We start from the raw sequence: 17671 nt of genomic DNA on the forward strand, positions 1-17671 counted from the left end.
CCCCCAACCACCCCAACACACTGCCAATGGGCAAGCGCACACCCCCAACCGACCACCCACCAGACTCTGGCAGCCCCCTCAGCCAGCGGGCCAACCACGGCAACCAGGAGCCATACCCTGGGAGTCCAAACGGCCCCAGGGAAGCCGGAGCACCAGCCCCATCCCCGGCACCCCCCCCAGGCCCCGAGCCCACCCACAGTCCAGGCTCCCACCAGATGGTCCACCCCTCCTCCGAACCCTATAAATAAATTGAGGAACAGGGGAGTGGGAAAAAAAGAAAGAAAGCCTTTTTTTTACATGACACGTTTCTTCAAAGAGTAAGGGTCTTGAATCCAGAAGTTACATTTTGTGACTTTACTGAACTAAAAAAGTACAAAACTGGCTAATTCAATCTAAACAGAAAAGTAATGTCTAGACTGTATTACTCGTGTGTAAAACTTCTTCTGTGTTGATGCCTTTCATGCGTATTACCCATCTAGCAGCTAATTAAAGTGCACTATTTACTAAGCCTAAATAACATATTTATTGTTGCTAATCTTATTTTTTAAACACAGTAACAAAATATTCTTCACAGAAATACAGTAACTCAAATGACGAAAAGTAATATATTGCATTGTTTTTAAACTCCTTTGTAGAAATGACTCTTACAATAACCCATTTTTCCATCTTTCCATTATCTTTTACCTACTTCTTATCAGGGTCACAGGGGGTCACCAATGTCCATGTCCAGCAGTCACTGTGTGGGGGACAGCCTGGATAGATCCCATCACAGGGACACATAGAGACAAATGAGATAAACAACCATTTACACCTAGGGACAGTTTAGAGTTAACAGTCAGCCTAACATTCATGTTTTTGGTCTGTGGGAGGAAAACGGATTACCAGGAGAAAACCTGCACAGAGAGAACATTCAAACTCCATAAAGCCAAACGAGAGGCAACAGTTCTACCAACTGAGCCATCATGCTGCCTAACCCATTTTTGTGTTTGCTAACGTTGATTAGCATTAGCATCTATCAGTTACATCTATTCATTACTTGTGAYAGTTTCATTAAAATTCCTCCAGTGACTCATGAGCTATTTTACTAACGGAAAAAAACAAACACATGTGCACACAAGCAAGTACAATTACATTATCACCCATCTTTCATGGCAGCAAAGAATAACGAAACCTGTTCAAAATGTTGCATAAAGTTAAAAACATTTTGCTTCTTGTAGACCAAAAACACAGAGAATGAATTAGCTGAATGACAACACAGAAGAACAGGAAAGCAGGGGCGCTTTGTAAAATTCTGCATTCAAGATCAAATATTTGTCTTCACTGCATGTTTGAAACATCTGTTGCGGCTTATCATTGTCGACAAATTTGCCGCAGGGCGAAGAAAAAAAAGCACATTCTTGCATTTTCATCTGCCTCAGCTGAAAGAAGGGCTTCATTATTTCAGCTGAGAAGATGGCTGACAAATGAACAGCTTTAATTGTGCTGATCATTTGAGCTCATGTTTGCTGGTGGCTGGCTCTAAAACTAATTTTGAATATGAAACGGAACAAATCATAAACATATTAAACTGCTGCAATGAGAAGCACGTCGGAATTGTCTAATTCCCTTTTGATTTAGCGCCCAACATTATGGGACTGCTTCCTGTAGCTCATTTCGTTTCCTTTAAAACCACTGAAGCAATATCATTTACATATGAAGATCATACGTTTTTAATTAAAGATGCAAACACGGAGGCAAGCATCAGTCAGCAGTGGCATTTCTGGAAATGAGATGTAAGCTATTACTGGAATACAAACCATACAACTTTGGTTCGAGTGCATTCTGTCTTACTTTTTGAGAAATTACAGTTGTTCTCAATTTTTTGACACAATTCTCTGATCAGAATTCAACTTTTCATAACTTTGTTCAACCCCCACAGCATTTACTCATTTGTAGTGGCAGTTTCTCATTCATTCTTAGAAAATGCAAATGCTTTTGAACATGCATCAATTGCCTCCAAACAACGCCTAAATGCGGAAGAGTGAGTCAGAGTCCTGTGATTGTTGTATGTTCTAATTCATTTCTAACATGTGCTGCAATGTTGCTTACAGTTGTGCACAGCTCTACCCGAAAGCCGTTTCTAATATGTTGTGTTTGCTTTGGCACAATGCTGTGTGCAAATTAAAATTGCAACAAGCGTATAGCCATTCAATATGTTCAACCTCTTGTAGCCATTTACCTACATACAGTAATGTGCAACTTCACTGTAGATGTCAGTGCAAAAAGTTTATTGAGCTGTCTTGAGCATTTTCAGATAGCATCACCAAAATCAGACTTTTTTTTTTTGCACTGGAAAACAAGAATGAATGAATGTATTGAAAATGGAATGGACAGTCATAATGCAAAACTTCTACTCTAAAGGTAAATAAGCTAAAATAAATCGTCTATAGAATAGAAGGTCAGTTGTTTTGTTTTTGAAAATATTGTTTTTTGAACTGTCGTAATGAAAACATGACAAAGCCATTTGACTATCATGTTCATGAATGATGAGGAATTTAATTTTGATGACACGGACACTTTTATTGACATGAATAACATGCCTTTGAGGAATGAACCATCCATTTTGAGCAAGTGACATGCTATTGCAGGTTTTGAAGTTTGTACTAATTGAGAAATGCACTAACTGTTGTTAATAGTGATGTAAGAAATGCACCAAGGCGACTGAGAAAAACTAACAAAATAATGTTTTGTTTTACACTCACAACCTAAACTTCATCGCAGCATTCTTGATTGTCTAAATTGTAAAATACTGAGAATTTAAGACCTGCTTGAGATAAGAAGCGCTACTCAGTTAAAATTGAAAGCTTGTGTTTTTCACCTTTAAAAATAACATGTAAAAGGGAAAATGTATTGCTTGCAGGAAGCAGCAGGAGTCAAAAAAAGAGACAGGATTCTGTATTCTTACAAGAAGAGGAAATTTTTATTTATAACACATGATGCTGACAGGGAATCTTCAGCTCAGCGTCTATATTACAAGGTTGATCTGCAAGGCTGTGCATGTACTGTACGGTAGTTTGGAAATCATGATTGCAGTGGCACTAGAAACACACGCTTGAAACAACAGACTCTCTCAGCTTTTTTCCCTTCATTTTTTAAAAAAATTGTACAAACAACAATATAAAATATTTGTGCTGTTGGCAATTTACAAAAAAAAGTCTTTAGACTTTATAACTGTGCAATTTTTTTCTGCTTTTTTTAACTTCCTCCTTCATTTGAAAACAATGTGAGTGCACCCTCCAAACTCCGGCCTCCGTCATGCAGGCTGCACGCTTTTGTATGTCATACGGTTACTTATAATAGAACTCACCTGCCGATTATAAAAAGACACATGCAAAAAGCTCCAATTGTACAGTTACAGTTTGCCTAACACCGTTTGTTTAGCTTCAAGCAAAGTTTACATTATGTACACTTGGACTCAATCAGTAGGAGAACTTGTATGAAAGTCTGCCGCCTATATTTAGGATTCTGGCCGTAGCGAGAAAAGTTTGGCATCTTTTGGAATTTCCTGTCACGTGTTTGTGGTTAGACAATGTCCGTCATGGCCAGCGACGACCCGACATCCTGTGAGTAACACCAGCACCACACAGACCTCAGGGTTGAACTACGGCAGTGGAGCTTTTTTCCTCCCTGGTTCTCAATGCTCGCCTCGCTTTAAGGAGGGAACATCAATATTACAAATGGACCAAGTAAGTCCCCAGAAATAATCAGTCTCCCCTCATTTCTGCTCACAAATTGAATTTCATGGTCAGGGTTTTCCTGATTGCATCGGTGACTTGTCTGCCAACTGAGTCTGACAACATTCAGTATCATAATGGCGTTGTGTCATGTATCCATGTATGACACAGTTATAAAGGTCAGTTGCCTTGTGGAAAGTGAGTGAAACGGATCTGAATGTCTCAGTGAAGCACTTCTTCATTCTGCCGACGCCGGACAGTCGTCAGTAATGAACAAAAAACACTGTTTAATGGGCTCGTATCATATAGAACTCTGACATACAGTATATACAGTAAGGCCTAGAGGAGTGAGCATTTAAGTCTGTACAGTCAGTTTGGAGTGGAACCCTCTTGCCAAGATGAAGCGATAAAAGTATGGCTGTTAGCCCATACAGAGTTATACAAATTCTAGCACATGGCTTTTTGGTGAAATATAATTTGCCAGATATTAATTTGAAACAAAACTATTGTGGAAAAAAAAGATTACACACACAAAAATACCTCAGATCTCACCACATGTATAAAAAATGTTCCATATATACAACATTTATGTGTCAGAAATAATCACAAATAGCAGGAAAAATGAAACAGCTGTGTTTATTCTGGAGGCTGAGAAAGACTGATAAGAGCGTATGCTGCAGTGAGCTCTGGAAACCTTTTTTTTCTGCTCTCATGTCTGAACTGACACCTGTCCAGACCATCACCATTTTTGGAACAATTTCTACTCATCAATCTTTAAATTCCAACCAATGAGACCCTGTTGACCTTCGTATTTACACTAGGTTGCTATCTAACCTACATTTGCATTTCCAGTGATGCCATCATGAAGGATTTTGCCTTCATTTGTTCTGGAAGTTGATGAACTGATATTTTTGTGTGTTTTAAATGTATGTTTTATTAAGGTAATCATTATGAAAATGAATGAATTAAGGAAACTTTCAGTGGGACCTCAAAGTGGGAAAAAAGGTGATTAAAATGCTTTAACCTTCAGCAGCTTTTACCCGGTTGAACATTTTGCATATTTAAATAATGTAATGAAAACTGATGAAGGTAACCTAACCTCCCTGCATGCTACAAACTCTATTAATAATAATAGTTAAAAACACAAGCATATAGGGCTCAATTTTTAAGGAGGTTACAACAAAAACATGTTCAGAGTGCAGCTTTTGAAGAATAATATTAACTAGCATAGTTCCTGGAGTAACTATGAGTAACTTTGAAAGGGCTTGCCTCTTGGTGCAGGATTTTTTAAACCATATTCTTTGGGGATTTCACTTGGGTACCACCATGCCAAACACCAGCTCAATGTGGCTAAAAATGGCCCAATTATGGCCTATTTCACATGTTAACTATGGTGGCCATCTTGGATTTTTGATTTGGGTTCAGAACGTGATGAGGATTGTTCACTGCTACGACACACAAAATTTCCACTGAATTTGTCCAAAAACTGCAGAGTTACAGTCAATTTTACATTTTAGTTATGGTGGCCACCTCGGATTTTAATTTCGACCCTAGTATGTGATGGGGACTGTTTTTGAAATTCAGCCTAATATAACCCAAAATGGCTGAGTTATTGCTGTTTAAAATTAGGTCTGGCAGCCATCTTTAATTTATATTTCGCATTTAGAATTAGCTAAAGCATTTTTCCAGCTACTACTATAATATGAATTTCAAGCTTTCTATGTGCATTACATTTTGAAAATTAGCATATGCAGTTAGCTTAAACCTGAATTCAGAAGTCTTTGGGTTTGCTCTCAGCTACGATTCTGACAAATTTCAGTTTCAGTAGTTTTAAAACTGCTGAGCGATCTGAGTGCCATATTGAATTACACAAACATCCCTTTTCTCCCATGACCCAAGAGGCTGTTCTTCCCAGCAACCTCACCTCACTTTCAAAATGACAAAACTCCTGAAATGTTTAGTTCAAACAAATGCCTGCGATGTAAAAACTGTAAGGTCTGCTGAAATAATTCTTGAACGGTGACTGAGATTGTTTTTTTTATGGAAGTTTTCTAATATTTGCTGTGATTTATGTCAGAGATTTGATAAGTTAAAAACAACATTCTCTTAAGATTTGAGCCTGAGAGAAATTTAACATGAAGCAGAATAAGAAAAAAATCTGGCACCACTCTACATTCTGAGGCACCTTGAAAGAAAACCATTTGTCCTACAGCAAAACCAGAAATACTGACTAAAAGAACACTTTGCCATTTGGGCTGCATTAACGTTGTCAGAAGAGTGAGATATAAATAAAGTTAAGAGATCCTTTTTTTTTAGGTGGATAGTAACAGGGGCCTCCATTCAATTCAATTCAATGCAGGCAGAGGGAATCATTGCTTTGCAATGCATTCCTCAGCTTCCATTCATTTGTAGTGCAGATGAGCACCATAGTTGGCGCATAAAATCTTTGTAGGAAAATTCTGGATCGATAAAAGCAAAGAAAGAAGGAGGTGAAACAGAAGCATTCAGTTGCTTTTGTCACGTTACCAGAGCAAAAATAAAACCAGTATGAACTTCTTCTTTTTTTGCCCTTCATGATCATAATTACATAGATTTCACAAAAAAATCTCTGGAGTCATGCTGATAACGTTTAGCTGAAGGAAAAGTCATGAAAAACGTTCGAAGAGCTTTGGGGTAACAATCGCCTTAAACAACCCTCACACAGAGCATATGTTCAGCAACGTTAACAAGGAAACACATTTGACTCGTCAAGCCTTTCAACTTTAGCCTCATCAGGTTTTGGGTGCAGAGAGCTCAAAACAAACACAGCTGCTGTAGCCACAAAGAAACAAGGACACACAATGTGTTTCTTCTCTAACACAGTCTTGTTATGTATACGTGTGATTTCAGCAATCACATTCAAGTTAACTGTGATCTGGGAGCACAGCTCTGCCTGACTTGAGAACCTAATGATTTGTCCGTAACTCACAGACACACTGTAGGCCTATGAACAGTACGTCTACATGAAGCGACCCACTAAAGCCAGCCTCTGCTCCCGTGAACCCAGCGCTCCCGCAGCCGTCACAGCCCTGCCAGTTGGGGGTAAAAAAATGAGGAGGAGGAGGTTTAAATTAAAGGTTGGGTGGTTGGTTGTGGGGCGGGGGGCACATGGGGCCCTGTAAGCCCAGAGAATGGCAACCAATCCTGAGTTAGCAGGAATCTGCTAAAATATGCACCACTGAAGGCACTTTCTTTTTTTTCTTTCTTTTTTTATCAAACAACAGTGCTTCTGTTCTAAGCAATTCAAGTTCAGGAAAGACTAAACCAGGGCCCTCCATGTAAGGAAGGACTTTCATATTCATGGTATCTTTTTCTTCTTCTCCTTTCCTCTCCCCCACTTTTGTTTGTCTCGGAAACAGTGAGAAGCTCAACCTAAAGCTTCTTCAGAGAGGCAGGCGGAGCGGGGGGGCTCACAGCGAGGGAAAAGTGAAAACCCCTCAGGAATAAAGAACATTCGGAATCAAACGGTAGTGAGGACAAGAAAAAGCTACAAACTGAAATAGAAACAAAACTAGAAGAAAGTAAGTGAAGTCAACACCCAACGTTGGAAAACTAAAGTGAAACAAAAGCATGAGTTGGAGCATACATAATGTGAAAAGCCTGCAAAACAAGTCCATCCATTACAGTCTTTGACGAGCTTAGAGCAGGAGCCAGTGGAAATGGACTCATGGCACTGGTCCTCTGTGGTGGGTTATCGGATTGGTTGTTGAGTCAGTGCAAACTGGTAACGTGTGTTCGAGAAGGTTGTAATAGCCCCCATGTGTTGCAGGGTCAGAGCGTGGCAGGCCAGCTGAAGGGACGAAGGTGTGCGTGCGTGACAGGGCGTTTTTTTTAATCATCATCCCCTCCGCCGTACATGTCGGCCAGCTTCTTGAAGCGGGGTCCCCAGTCATTGAGGTAGTCATAGTCCTGGTCCCCCGTGCTGGTGGAGTTGAGAGAGCTGACCGAGCCGGCAGTGGAGCCGCTGCCCTCATAGTCAAAAACCAACAGGGAGTCGTACGGAGGAGCCGTGGGGTCGTTGTCTGCAGCTCGCAGACCCTGAAAAGGACAGAAAAAGGTAGTCAGTCACTGAACTATCACATAAGCTCCACACACCATCTCTCAACCTCCACTTTCTCCTGTTCAGGGTTGAAGGGGTTTGAAGTGATCTCAGGTGTCATAAGGCACAGGGGCGGTTCTAGGGGCGGGGCCACAATGCCCCAGTCCTGTCACTCATCTGTCCTTGCCCAAGAACAAATGATGGTGGCTGCAGTACCACTTCCAACCACTAGTGGCGCTAGTGAGTCAAATGGGAAAGTCCAGCATGAAGCAAGCTTACAGAAGTCTGCAGAAAAGGTTTTTTACTGAAAACGATGGCTACATTTTCTTACATGTTGTGTGTTTGAGAGTATTTTATTTATGTACAGTAAAAAATCATGTAAAATTGATAGAGATAATTTACTGTGCAAACTTTTGCAAGTGTTTGAACACATGTGACTGATTAAATGTATAAACTTTACAAAAACTGGGGATTTGTGTGCAAGGATGTGGAACAATACTTGGCCTCTCTATGATTATTGTGGCCCCTTGATGGCCCCTTACACTGAAAAATCCTAGATCCGCCACTGATAAGGCGACAGGTGAGACAAGTCCACAACTCAAACAAACAAAACATGCTTTTATTCATAAGGAAGGGGAAGCCGGGAGTAAAAGCAGAACACCCATGAGACGTCAGACCGAAGAGCTGGTTTTCTACTTGGCCTTTCTGCATATGTGTTTCTGCAAGTTTCCCTTTCAAACTGAAAAATGTGGAGGAGGAAAGTATCAAATGAATCCAGTGACTCATTCAGGACTTGCAGTCGCCAATGTATTGTGCCATCGCTTTTTTTTGTTGCCATGAGCTTGTTTTCATGCAGTTTGAGCTTGACACAGGTTCAAAATTCTCCGAGAGGAGGAAGCGCCACCGAGAACAGAGAGCACTTTGTAGAAGTGGGGAGGGAGAGGGGGGGATTTCTCCACTTGTATTAATTAATTTGGAATGCTGGCAGATGAGGTTATTAGAAGACGGTGCCTGCCAAAGCATATTAAAAAGATGAACCTAGGACCACCCAGCCCTCACTCCCCCACCACCACCACCCCCAAACTAGAAGGATTCACGAGCATCCAAACTTTTTCAATATTGGGGTTGTACTTTTACCAAAGATGTCTGGGCAAAAGCAGGACCTAGAGTACATTAGCACTTGCATTAGACTTGTCTCTAATGCTGAGGCACAAGGTTGCCGTCACACGGCCTCCTTCAGCAACATGGTCACACTGTCATCGTGCACAGCTGCTCGTAAAACATGTTCGCACTAATAAACGCTGCTTTCTGCAAACTGCAATCCCAGATAAATCCTTCATTATTTTGTGCCATATCATTAAAAATATAATTGCAGCCAATTTGGTTGCGATGTTATATATAACATTAGACTGTTTCTCTCAACTCCATTGCCAAACACGATCAGAGGAAACTGGCATAAAGGAGAAAAAGTTTGATCTGGGCTTACAGAAGCGACATCTAATCCTGTTTTTTGACACTATTGATGTTTAAAGTTTAGTATCCAAAATGACGCATCTAGAGAAATTTGAGTAAAAAAAAAGTTTAGCAAAAAATTTCTTGCACAAATAAATGACAGATTTAGTCACCATTACTGGCTTATTCTTGTAAAGTCACTGTGATCTTTTTTGGTTTTCAGTTATCAGTCAAATCCTATTCATTGTTTGGTTTCTGTATATGTTACACCCCACCTCCATTTCCCGCAAAGCAAAAAAAGTACACATGTTTTTATGAATGACAAATTAGGGTCATTGATCTGAAGGGCTGGGCAGGTGAAGGAAACAAGAAAAAAATGGGAAAAGCCACAGATGGAAACCAAAAAAAAACCCCTCAGCCCCTGTGGATAAAGTGTGTGGCAAAAACACCATGTGTTTGCTGTGTTTGTGTTTAACCGACTGCTGGAGCGAGATTAGGTTAGTATGTGTGAATGTGTGTGTGTGATGTGTGTGTGTGTGTGTGTGAGAGAGAGAGAGACAGACAGACAGAGAGTTAAGGCTGGATGGATCAAAACTGAACAGCTGCCAACACCTCTCGAGTGTGAACGTGTTGTCACGAGTCTGTCAATCAGCATTTTCTCGCATCAGTGTGCCAGCGTTGGAGTTGGCTGTGTGTGACAGTGCGTGTTTGTCTGCGGAGGGGAGGGAGCAACAGAGGGGCTGTAAAGTAAAACAAAACTTGTTGTTGCCCGTCACCTTACTGGAGTTTATGTAAGAAAAAAAGAAAAAGAAAATCAAATGAAATGTCAGATGGACAAAAAGGAAAACCTGGGACAAACAATCGGATCATTTCTGAACCATAGATCAGGCAGGATGCATGTGACTGTATTTTCACCTCATGGATGAAGTCCCCAATGTCTCCAGGGTGGGGCACGACCGGTCTGATGGGGTACTGGGACTCTGGGATGATGGGACGCTCATCCACTCTGCGTACGCCAGGCGGTTTGCTCATGATGTGTTCTAAAGAGTCGGGCTGCTGCAGCTGGCTCAAGTCATAATCCTGCACAACAGACATGTATAGCAGAGTGAGTGTGAACGCAAAAATCATATATGTGTGTGTGTGTGTGTGTGTGTGTGTGTGTGTGTGTGTGTGTGTGTGTGTGGTGTCTTTCAGGACCTCACCTGGTCCTCCTCTCCTCCTCCCTCTTCATCATATTTGAGGATGTTGTCTCTCACATCATCTTCAGGGTCAATGAGCAGCTGCTTTGTCTGCCTCTCTTTTTCTCGGCGCTTGATCCACACAACAAACAGCAGCACCATGCCTGTGATTACACACGCACGCACGCACGCACGCACACACACACACACACACACACACAATCAATCAATAAGTTTATTCACTCAATTCAACAATTTTCCTCATTATAACATACAAACACATTTTTGTTTAACACATACTATGCATGAGTGAAAAGGGAGCAGGAAGATTCTCAATAATTACAATTATTTTTCATGGCCACATACATTAAATCACAAATAGAATCTGCAAACAATATGTTGTCCTCCTCATTAACTCAAAAGTGTATAAGACTTAATCATTTCTTCCTTATAAAGTATTTTAAATAGATTTAAAGTAGAATATTTTTTCAAATCGTCAACTAAACTATTCCATAATTTTACCCCATAAACTGAAATACACATTTGCTTTAAAGTAGTGCGCACAGTTTTACTTTTAAAATCAGATTTTCTTAGGTTATTTCTGTCATTTGAACTTAAGACAAAAAACTTTTGTAAATTAATTGGCAATAACGTCTTTCTTGCTTTAAACATAACTAATAAAATTTTTAAATTAACTAAATCCCGTAGTTTCAAGATGTTTGATTGAATAAAAAAATATTTGTATGTTCCCTAACATTCACTTTATACAGAATTCTCATAACTTTCTTCTGTAACAGAAACAAAGGTTTAGTGTTGGTTTTGTATGTGTTGCCCCATACCTCTACACAATAGGTCATATAAGGAGCAATAAATGAATGATATGATGTATGGAGTGTTGGTTGTTCTAAAATATTTTTTTTACTTTATTTAAGAGTCCAATACTTTTACATAGTTTTTGTTTCATGTATTTTATATGATATTTCCAGTTAAGTTTATGATCCAAGACAACCCACACACACACACACACACACATTAGAAAGCTTTAGACAACCCGTACCAAAAATTATCATATATAAACTAATTTTCTTTAGATTTTTACCCATTGATAAAGAAAATCATTCATATTGGACAGCTTTGTAGTTTAAAACAAAACAATGTGGACTTTCAGTCCCTTGTATTCTGAAATCCACATAATGGCAACTGTAACACTCAAAACGTCCTCTGCCCCTTTCAGCTCTACATCTCATCAGTGAGCTTTGCACACTCGGTTCAATTCACTATTCAGGCCATAGCTGACATTACAAATGACACATCATTAGCTTGTGTAATGCCTGATATTGATTTGGAGACAAAGACATGGCTGGGTAGCTTGTTGGGCTTTTTGTTTAACATACTGTTAAATTCTGCTCTCACTGATAAGTAGAGTGTTTAGCTGTGAATCTATACATGGATGTGTCAGTTCATAACGCGTGTGACTTAAAAAAAATAATAAAAACATAAAGCATGCGACTTAAAAAAATCATAGTGTGACTTTGACTGGAGATGACAAAAATGGTATGTACTGTTCATAACAGTAACCATAAATGATCACAAAGACATCATCAGTGATCATTTTTAAACTGTAACGATTTGTTTAGCAGCATTACATGATCAGGGCCCTCATTGCAGGGGTGGGGGTACAGGGGCAATTGCCCCCTGTAAAAAGTTGCCCCCCCCCCCCCCCCAGCCCGACAGTTTCATCTTCCTGAGTACCATGCTTTTGCTTGGTGCACATTTTTATTTTTCTCTATCTATTTAGGACTAATGGAACCTCATGAACATAAAAAAATATATAATATAATGTAATATAATATAATATATATAATATTTAAAATTAAAATTAAAGCTTAAAATCTAGTAATTAAATCTTGAATAAGGACAACTAGTCTAAAACCAATGTCCTGAAAATTTAGATGCAGAGCCTCAGGTGATTATATAGATACACTTTTTAATATAAATTATAATGTTGAAGAGGAAAAACCTCTATAAGTTGATTGATGACAGTGTTCAGTTGTACATAAAAAAAACTAAAGTAGACCTATGTTTATCAGAAGGTGATTCTCTAACGCTTAACGCTGAATTTGTAATAACATCCACAAGATGACAACATATCTCCTAAAAATCGGTCCTGGCTTTTGGTGCCACTCAATTCCTCGAGGCACCACTGTATTTAAGATAAGTTTTAAAAGCCATTATTTCCATTACCCCCCACCCCAAAACTGCCTCTTTGCACCACTAAAAGACTTGTTAAAGCCTATATCACACTGTGCATGAGCAAACAAACAAAATAAAAGTGCTAAATTTTACAAGTGGGTCATTCCAACACTTGAATAAGCAGTCACAGCAGTTTTTAAGAAATGGATCATTAATAAACCTTATAATCGTATTTTGGTTAAAACAAAACAAAACAAAAAAAAAAAGAAAAAAAGAAATGGGAGAAAAAATAAAACAGCTGCGGATGAAGATTTTTCCGTAGGGCTTGTTTCTAATTACAGTTTGAACCACAATAGCAAAGTGAAGCAGCAACATAAATCACCAGCCAGGAAATATTTACCCTTCAAGTAAAAAAAAAAAAAAAAAAAAACATAATCAAATCCTCGTTCAGAAACACTGATTGCAGGTGTTCCTACAATTTTGTCCACTTTGCTGTATTACAACACGGCCCACCTGGAAGAGTTTGGGAGCAATAGGATGTCTGATTCAGTAAGAAGAGCTGAAACTCACTGAGCAGGATGATGATGCAGATGAGGATGGAGATGATGGCTCCCGTTCCCAGGCCGGCGGCTGCAACGGCTCCCAGTGTGGTGCAGTCTCCATGTTCATCACAGGGACACACTTTGACTTTGATGACCGACCTGTTGGACAGCGGGGGGTTGCCCGAGTCGGACACAATTACAGGAACCTCGTACATTCCTGGCTCTAAGTATATCTGGTACCGGAGACCCAGGCGGGCATAATCACCTGAGTGAAAAGAAGAAAAAAACTTTCAATTTCCTCAAACTATATACCTATGAGCAGATTAAATGACCAATCATTTACAAAAATCTTCAAAAATATATTTTATTTAAACATTTATTAGATATTAATGCAAACATTATAGATACCATGAATATATTGCTATGGAATACATTTCTACGAAGTGGCCATGGCTTGTAGAGCTTATTTTAGGAAGACTAAAAGAACAGGAACTTATATAGGTAAATATTGGTACTTTAGTGTTTAACAGTTTTTTTTACGTGAAATGTGCTTAAATTAAATCTTTAAACTCACAAGTTTCACTAGAAGCCACCAAAGTTGCCAAACTTATCTCCAACTTATAATATTTAGAGAAGTGGCATTAAGGGTATGAGCTAAAATAAAATTAAAAAAGCATAAATCAAATCATTTTTTATTCTGTTTATTCACATGTATTTTTCTTGTCTTCTTTTTCTTTTTTTTTTTTTTTGGTGGGACACCTCACCACTGATCCGAGAAATGGTCCAGTTGCGCCGGATGCTGCTGGGGAAGTTGGGCAGCTCGAAGACAAAGGGTCCAGCGTTAGGATCCGTGTCAGCATCAGCAGCAGTGATGTTGACACCGTTGACGTTCTTGTTCATCCTTTCACAGATCTGAGACTCCCTGGGTACGAGCGCTGGGGGGTTGTCATTAATATCTATCAAGTAGATCTGCAGCGTGCCTGTGCCGCTGGCTGCAGGGGAACCTGTGAGCAGGAACAGACACACACACACACACACAGAGAGAGAGAAATCATAATCTCGTGACAGCAGGAAAAGATGACAAGAGAAGATGGGTGCAGTGATGGGGAGTACCGAGAGAAGAAGCTGAAGGCAGACAAAAGAAAAGGTAAAAAATAATGAAGTAGGATTTGAAAAAAAAAAAGTCAGCACAAAGAAGACAAAAAAAGGCATTGCTCATTCCCAATGATGATCTTAGCAATGTGAGTACTACAAAACAAGAGGACAATTAGAACTTTTGACAGAAATACTTTTGACAGTTTTACTTTCTAGTTCATCTCTTGGCCTCACAGCTAAATCGAACCCATCAGAGTCGATCCAGATGCAGACACAGCACATCCACTCGCCTGAAGAGGGCTTAGGACCAATAATGATGACTGTAATACAACAAAACAGGTCTTTGTCTCTGTGTATTTACAAAAAACTCTGAGTCATCTACGTTTTTGGACATAAAGGTGCTGCTTCATGCAGTTTTATTGGTGTGTTTTTGAAAGGTGAACTCTGCCTTTTTGCGCTGAGCACAAACGCCTTAAGTCAGAGCAGCAATGATAAAGTAGAGAATGTTGTGTGTTCTTATGTTGTCTTTAATATCACCCGCCTCCAAAAACAATAATGTCTTTCTTTTAATTTTTAATTTTAATGAAACTTTCAGAAACTCTTCATTTGCTTGTCATCTAATTAACTTTTGGAAACGAACCTGTTTCGAGACAGACGCCACAGCAAATAAATCATAGCAAATACAAAAATAATAATTCTGGTTTTAAAATTTGCATATAAAGTGGTGGGTGATGAGCATTTCCTCAAGAAATACTAGGCCTTTAATAAGCATAAATGTGTTAGACCGAGTCCAATAAATGTAGTTTATCTGTGTCATTCTGCTTGCATTAGAGTTAACAGACAAAATGTGGTCAAACACTCTTAAAGGCTTCTTTTTTTCTCAGAACTGCCAGTAATTTTGGCATTGCAACGACTCGCCACATCTGCATGCAATTTTTGTAGCTGATTAGCAGCTCTTACAACCGTGGGTTAAATGGCTCTGAATTTCACTGAAATGTTGGACCTGATCCCAGATTTTAAAGGAGCGGCAAGTGAACTGTTTCAGGCAATGAGTAAAATTTGCTCTGATGCTTCTTTAGGCAGGCCATTACAGACACTGTTTCAACAACAATTCTGTCAGCCTTGGACTGCAATAACATGCACTGCTGCACATAGAAACACTCTCCCCTCATCTACAGACACAATTTTGAAGGCGTTGCATTGATTGAACACAGCAACAGGCCATCAGCAATGGCGTTTACAGAAAACTGGGAATAAAGAATAGACACTTTAAACAATCAGGAAGTGAGATAGTCGTGCAGCGGAGCAAAGTTGTGAGTGTGTGTGTGTGTGTGTGTGTGTGTGTGTGTGTGTGTGTGTGTGTGTGTGTGTGTGTGTGTGTGTGTGTGTGAGCGCAGGATCAAAATGTGGCTCAGAAAAATCAGGGGCGGGAAGAGCAAATGGGGCCTAGGAGTATAAAGCTCAGAGCTGTTTATTGAGTGGGTGCCAGGGGGTGACGACCCCTAGCTGCCTCCAATTATGAGTCATTTCCATGTCATGCACCGACGGCAGAGTCATTGCACGGACTCCAGTGACCCCCAAGGCCTGTCTCCGGGATCAGATAATGGCAAAGTAATTTAGAAAGATTTATGTAAAGCTCACAGATTTGGTAATTAAGTGCAGCAACAGAGCAAGAAATTTGCTCCAAGATGAGAAAAAACACAACTTAAGATGGGTTAAATGTGAATTTTCTTACAGTCTGCGCTCTGTTCAGGTCAAAAAAATATTTTGTGATGTGAAGTACAACTAAAATAATCAGAAAAAACAAAAACAAAGTTACGGTTAAGAATACATTATTAACTACACTCTAAAATGTAAAATGTTGAATTGACTTTACCAAGTTATGTTAACTGGTTTCATTAAAACAAGTTGAGCAAATGTGAAGCAGTTTACTAATTTTCTTTAAAAGAAAATGAATAAATTCAACGCTTAATTTCTTAGGGTGTATTCACACTAGGAAAGTCCTTTGGTCCACTTGTTTGCTCAGGACCAAATTCAATTTTTTCCTTTGGTGTAGTTTTCATTCACATTGTGCTTTTTGCAAGTGGACTATAATTTAAAAACAAAGCCATGCATGTGACGGTCATTGCTCCTATTAGACAGAAATGACGAGGGCAAGACAGAGCACAGACCCAGAAATAAAGATGTTGTTAAAACAACTGACTATTAAGAATATCAAGAGCAGCTCATTCAATGGTGATTTTGCAATGAAATGCTTCTAATTTTGGGACAGCGTTATCAAATGCATGCCACAACCTAAAGGAGACGAGATACTCCACGTTCCCTGATACACAACGGCTCATTTTTTGTAGTGCAGTGTTAATGTTAGCAACACTGGAGGGCTAATGTCGCTTAGCTACAGAGGCCTGTGAAGTTCAAAAAGGCACGTTTCCTGTGGCTGGTTCGGTTTGAGGCCGGTCTGTATTCACACCAGAAGCGAACCGCATTAGAGTTCATTTGGAAGCAGACACAAACCAGGGTTCACACGAGTGTATTCACTCCTAAATACACAAAGGAGCGTTACCTCAAATCCTTCCTCCCAGCAGCTGTTAGATTATACAATCAGCACTACTCCCAACAAACTCAACAAGTATTCATGCTTGTTTGCACAGTAACCAATGCTGTTTCTCAGTCAGTATCTAAATAACAATCTTGTGACTACTGCACATCTATTTTTCTGTACTGTAAGACTAACTGTAAATATCTGCCATTTACAATATTTATTACACAAGCACGTTGCGCACACTACTGGAGATGATTTAATTTGACTCATCTGCACACCTCATTGTAATTTACATGCACTGTATCATTTTTTATTTCTTTTGCCATGTACAGTATTTTGTTTATGTTCATTTTATTTTTTTTATTTCTATTCTGTTACCACTATTACTATTGCTATTGGTGCATAACATTATGTTGTTTTTTTTGTAACTTGATCCTGCTAATGTTACACCTGAATTTCCCCTCTGCGGGACAATAAAGACTGATTCTATTCTATTCTATTCTATTCTATTCTATTCTATTCTATTCTATTCTACACTTGCAAAAGGTCCGGACCAAAAAGGGAAACAAACTCTGGTTCGTTTAAAGCGGACAAAATGTGTCAGGTGTGAATACACCCTTAGAGTCTATAAACTCACTCTATAAACCAGGATTTAGTTCATATAATGAGTTATACGAGATCATTCAGAAGATTTGAAAACATCTAAATCATTTTTGGCAGTCACTAATAAACTATAATGTTCTAGTTTATGAACATATTTCAGACATATGTATGGTACTTTCAGCAAAGCAGTTAACAAAGACATACAGACATGTATAAACTGAACTACTTCTTGAACTGATAAACACACATGGACATAAGCACAAAACTGCACACAG

The 17671-nt window shown here is 39.2% G+C and overlaps 1 protein-coding gene across 1 annotated transcript in view; it reads right to left on the reverse strand.

Moving 5' to 3' along the window:
- Window positions 1-2937: 2937 nt before the first annotated feature.
- LOC106533223 (cadherin-4) overlaps window positions 2938-17671 on the reverse strand; it is a 92184-nt gene continuing 77450 nt past the window's right edge. Inside the window, exons 12-16 of the mRNA XM_014029462.1 lie at window positions 13921-14160; window positions 13185-13421; window positions 10446-10585; window positions 10159-10323; window positions 2938-7790 (exon numbers count right to left, since the gene is read on the reverse strand). Coding sequence (XP_013884916.1) covers window positions 7584-7790; window positions 10159-10323; window positions 10446-10585; window positions 13185-13421; window positions 13921-14160 — 989 coding nt within the window. The 3' untranslated portion in view covers window positions 2938-7583. The remainder of the gene's footprint in view (window positions 7791-10158; window positions 10324-10445; window positions 10586-13184; window positions 13422-13920; window positions 14161-17671) is intronic.

The sequence above is a fragment of the Austrofundulus limnaeus genome, unplaced genomic scaffold (assembly GCF_001266775.1).
Source record: "Austrofundulus limnaeus strain Quisiro unplaced genomic scaffold, Austrofundulus_limnaeus-1.0 Scaffold908, whole genome shotgun sequence".
NCBI classification, from domain to species: Eukaryota; Metazoa; Chordata; class Actinopteri; order Cyprinodontiformes; family Rivulidae; genus Austrofundulus; species Austrofundulus limnaeus.